At 44.7% G+C, this 3,007-nt stretch overlaps 1 protein-coding gene across 1 annotated transcript; it reads right to left on the bottom strand.

The window, feature by feature from the left end:
* Nucleotides 1-560: 560 nt before the first annotated feature.
* LOC131257825 (coronatine-insensitive protein homolog 1b-like) lies at nucleotides 561-2,727 on the bottom strand. The gene has a single exon (XM_058258735.1). It carries the CDS (start codon nucleotides 2,524-2,526, stop codon nucleotides 775-777), a length of 1,752 nt encoding a protein of 583 aa, XP_058114718.1. The 5' UTR covers nucleotides 2,527-2,727; the 3' UTR covers nucleotides 561-774.
* Nucleotides 2,728-3,007: the final 280 nt, after the last annotated feature.

The raw sequence follows: 3,007 nt of genomic DNA, 5'->3' as shown, positions 1-3,007 counted from the left end.
TTACCTGATTTGCCCACTTACTTTTTACACGAAAATTGAAAATATTACAAAATATCTGTCGATCCCACTGTGGTGCATTTCGCTTATCCACACCGTTCATCCATTATTCTAATTGAATTTATAGCATGAGTAAAAAATTGAGGCATATCCAATATTCAATTGGACCACGTCATACAAAAAAGGCAATCGAATACTTACCGTTAAAAACTTTGTAGGGCCACTGTTTCTTTTGGTGTGGGCCACTTGAGTGTTGGATCCGCTTCATTTTTTGTCTCCTGCTCCAAAATATTTTTATAAAACAGACTGACGGAATGGATATATCATATGCATTACCTTACAGTTCAAAAAATAAAATTACTTCTTTTGAACCAATTTCATAGGCACAAAGCCCTGTGAATTTTCAAACGCAGTGAAATCGTAATAATTACCATTTCCCTGTATTTCTCATTTCTTTGAAAAAACAAACAGGCCCTAGAGGAAATGAGCTAATCATCAAAGGTAGAATTATCTCAATCTAACAGTTGTTTAAGTATCCCCCATCTACTGTGAGACCCATCATATAATCGTTTTTTTTCCTATTTTCTTTTTATTAATAGACTGTTCTTCAAGTAGAAACGTTGTGAAAAGTTCCGAAGCTACATCTATAACAACAATTCAGAGACAGAAAATGTCAAGCTAAAACAGCAACAAATCCGATCCAGGCAGTCCCTGCAATGATTCCCGGTATGTGTGTAGAGAGAGAGAGAGAGAGAGAGAGAGAGAGGATACGCAGAGTCATGCACCTAAGAACGACGGGTAAAGAGAAACGACCGTTTCAGGGTAATCCGTTCTTGGACCCGCAAGGGAATAGTAAGCAAGTATCTGAGCTGGCTGCTCCGCAATCCTACCCCACTGTCCCGAAGGAATGAATTCTATGTTCCAGTAAGGACGATTCATGCCCAAAAGATCACTGCCTGTTTTAGATGCTTTGTATCCTTGCACCCATATGTACTTCAGACTCTTCAGCTGCATCACAGCCAGTGCCAGTGCCCGCTCACTGAACCAACAGCTCCTCATCTCAAGCTTCTGCAGCTTTGGGCATCCCTTCGATAATTCCAGAAGCCCGGCATCGGAATCTCCCACAGAACCCAACACCATCGACCTGATATTGTCGCCATACTTGCCGATATAACCAAGACCGACGTCTGTCAGACACCCTTGTTGTAGATAGAGCGTGAACCTCCTCAGCTTCCGGCAACCCATTAACAGAGCACGAACCCCGTCGTCGAGCGGCAGCTCAGTTACTCTTTCTTCCTTGTGCAGCAAGACCAAACGGAAATCAGTGAGGTTTTTGCAGAAAGCCCCAATAGATTCCAAGGCAGCATTCGTGATATCAGATACATAGGCGGTGAGGTATTCCAGCTTCGGACAGCCTTGTGCAAGTATAGCCAAGCCCTTCTGCGAAACCACGCCTTCTTCATCGTCCCCGTTCTCAATCCTAAGCCCCCGAAGTTTATTACAGTTGCGAGCAACAACTTCTAATCCGCGGTCTCCAATCGCATTCCTCACTTCAAGAACTTCCAAATTAGGGCATCGTTGAATCAGCTGGCAATGATCCTCAGTATCAAGCAATGTATATTGAAGGTCCAGCTTCTTAATTAAAGATGCACGCGGAAATAACATAGACATCTCATTCTTCCCCATGTAGTTTAGACCCACATGCCGCAAGTTTGGAGGAAATGACATGCTCGAGTACTCGGAGATGATATCTCCTCCTTCAACGTTGTTGAATGAACCTCCACCAAACTCCTCTAAATTTGATGCTGCACGAAAAAAACCAGCTAGATCGAAGATTTCACAATCACTGATTTTTAAACAAAGTAAAGAATTACAGTTCTTGGCTATCAGTTCGAGGTCTGTGCTGTTGATGAATTTGAGCTCCGTCATATAAAAATTCAAAGTCTCTAGGACTCTGTTTTTAACAGCAAGCTCATGAAGCCAATCACCATCTTTCTCAACAATGGAACTCTCTTCCAAAAACAAGGTTCTTAGGCATCTGCAAGATCTGGTGACCTGCAATAATCCGTCTGTGGAGAACCCAGAACACTTGTCTAGCATAAGCTCCTGCAGCATATGCCCATGTGAGCGAACCAGCACATTGAGGTCAGCGTCCCACACGATCATCCGCCTCAAATTGAGTGATTTGAGGCAATTGAAGGATTCTGAGATCTGATTGACCCATGGCTCGACGTACCCTCCCCAATCTTCAGGTGTGAGGCCCAAGCTGTACATTGCTGCTCGTGGTTTTCCCTTCAATTTCAGAGACTCGAGGTGTGGGAACCGCGTCCGGAGTCGGGCTGGCGTGGTTGTGTAGCAGAGAGCGATTGTGATGTGCTTTCGCGTCAGTGCGTCGATGTTGTACCACTTCCGGCACACCAGAGAAACTGCGTGGCGGTCGTGGGGATCGTCGATGTAGGCCATCACGCACTCGAGGGCCACGTCGGGTATGGCAAAGCTCATTGCCCTGCGGAAGCTCCGATTCTCCATCAAGAAGTGCAAGGCACAATCCGATGAACCTGACCTACCAAGGTCTAAGTCAGAAAGATAGGAATGATATATGGCTGGAATGGATTTTGGGTCGGAGGATCGAAGGGGGATGAATGCAGTACACCAAAAGAGAGATAAAGTAAGAAGAGAGAAAATGAAGGTAGAGGGGAGAGTGGGTGTCTTAATTCAAGAATACATGGCCCAAGATCTAATGTCTGTAAAGGAATTTATGTAGTTCTGTAGGTTTGACAAAATGGTCTGGTTCAACGCGGTCTTTGGAATGGAGGTTGGTGTGGGACGCGGATTGGCTACTGACGTGGCACTAGCCAACGGCTAAGTGGTCGGTCCTCCGTGGGCCCACCATGATTATGTGTTTCATTTTGGCCGTGCATCCATTTTTTTTTGCAGATCATTTTATGCCATGAGCACAAAAACGAGATGGGTTCAAATCTCAACTGGACCATATCACATAAAATAGTGT

Source organism: Magnolia sinica, chromosome 10 (genome assembly GCF_029962835.1).
Source record: "Magnolia sinica isolate HGM2019 chromosome 10, MsV1, whole genome shotgun sequence".
In the NCBI taxonomy this organism is placed as follows: domain Eukaryota; kingdom Viridiplantae; phylum Streptophyta; class Magnoliopsida; order Magnoliales; family Magnoliaceae; genus Magnolia; species Magnolia sinica.
This window is presented reverse-complemented; position numbering and strand designations above follow the sequence as displayed.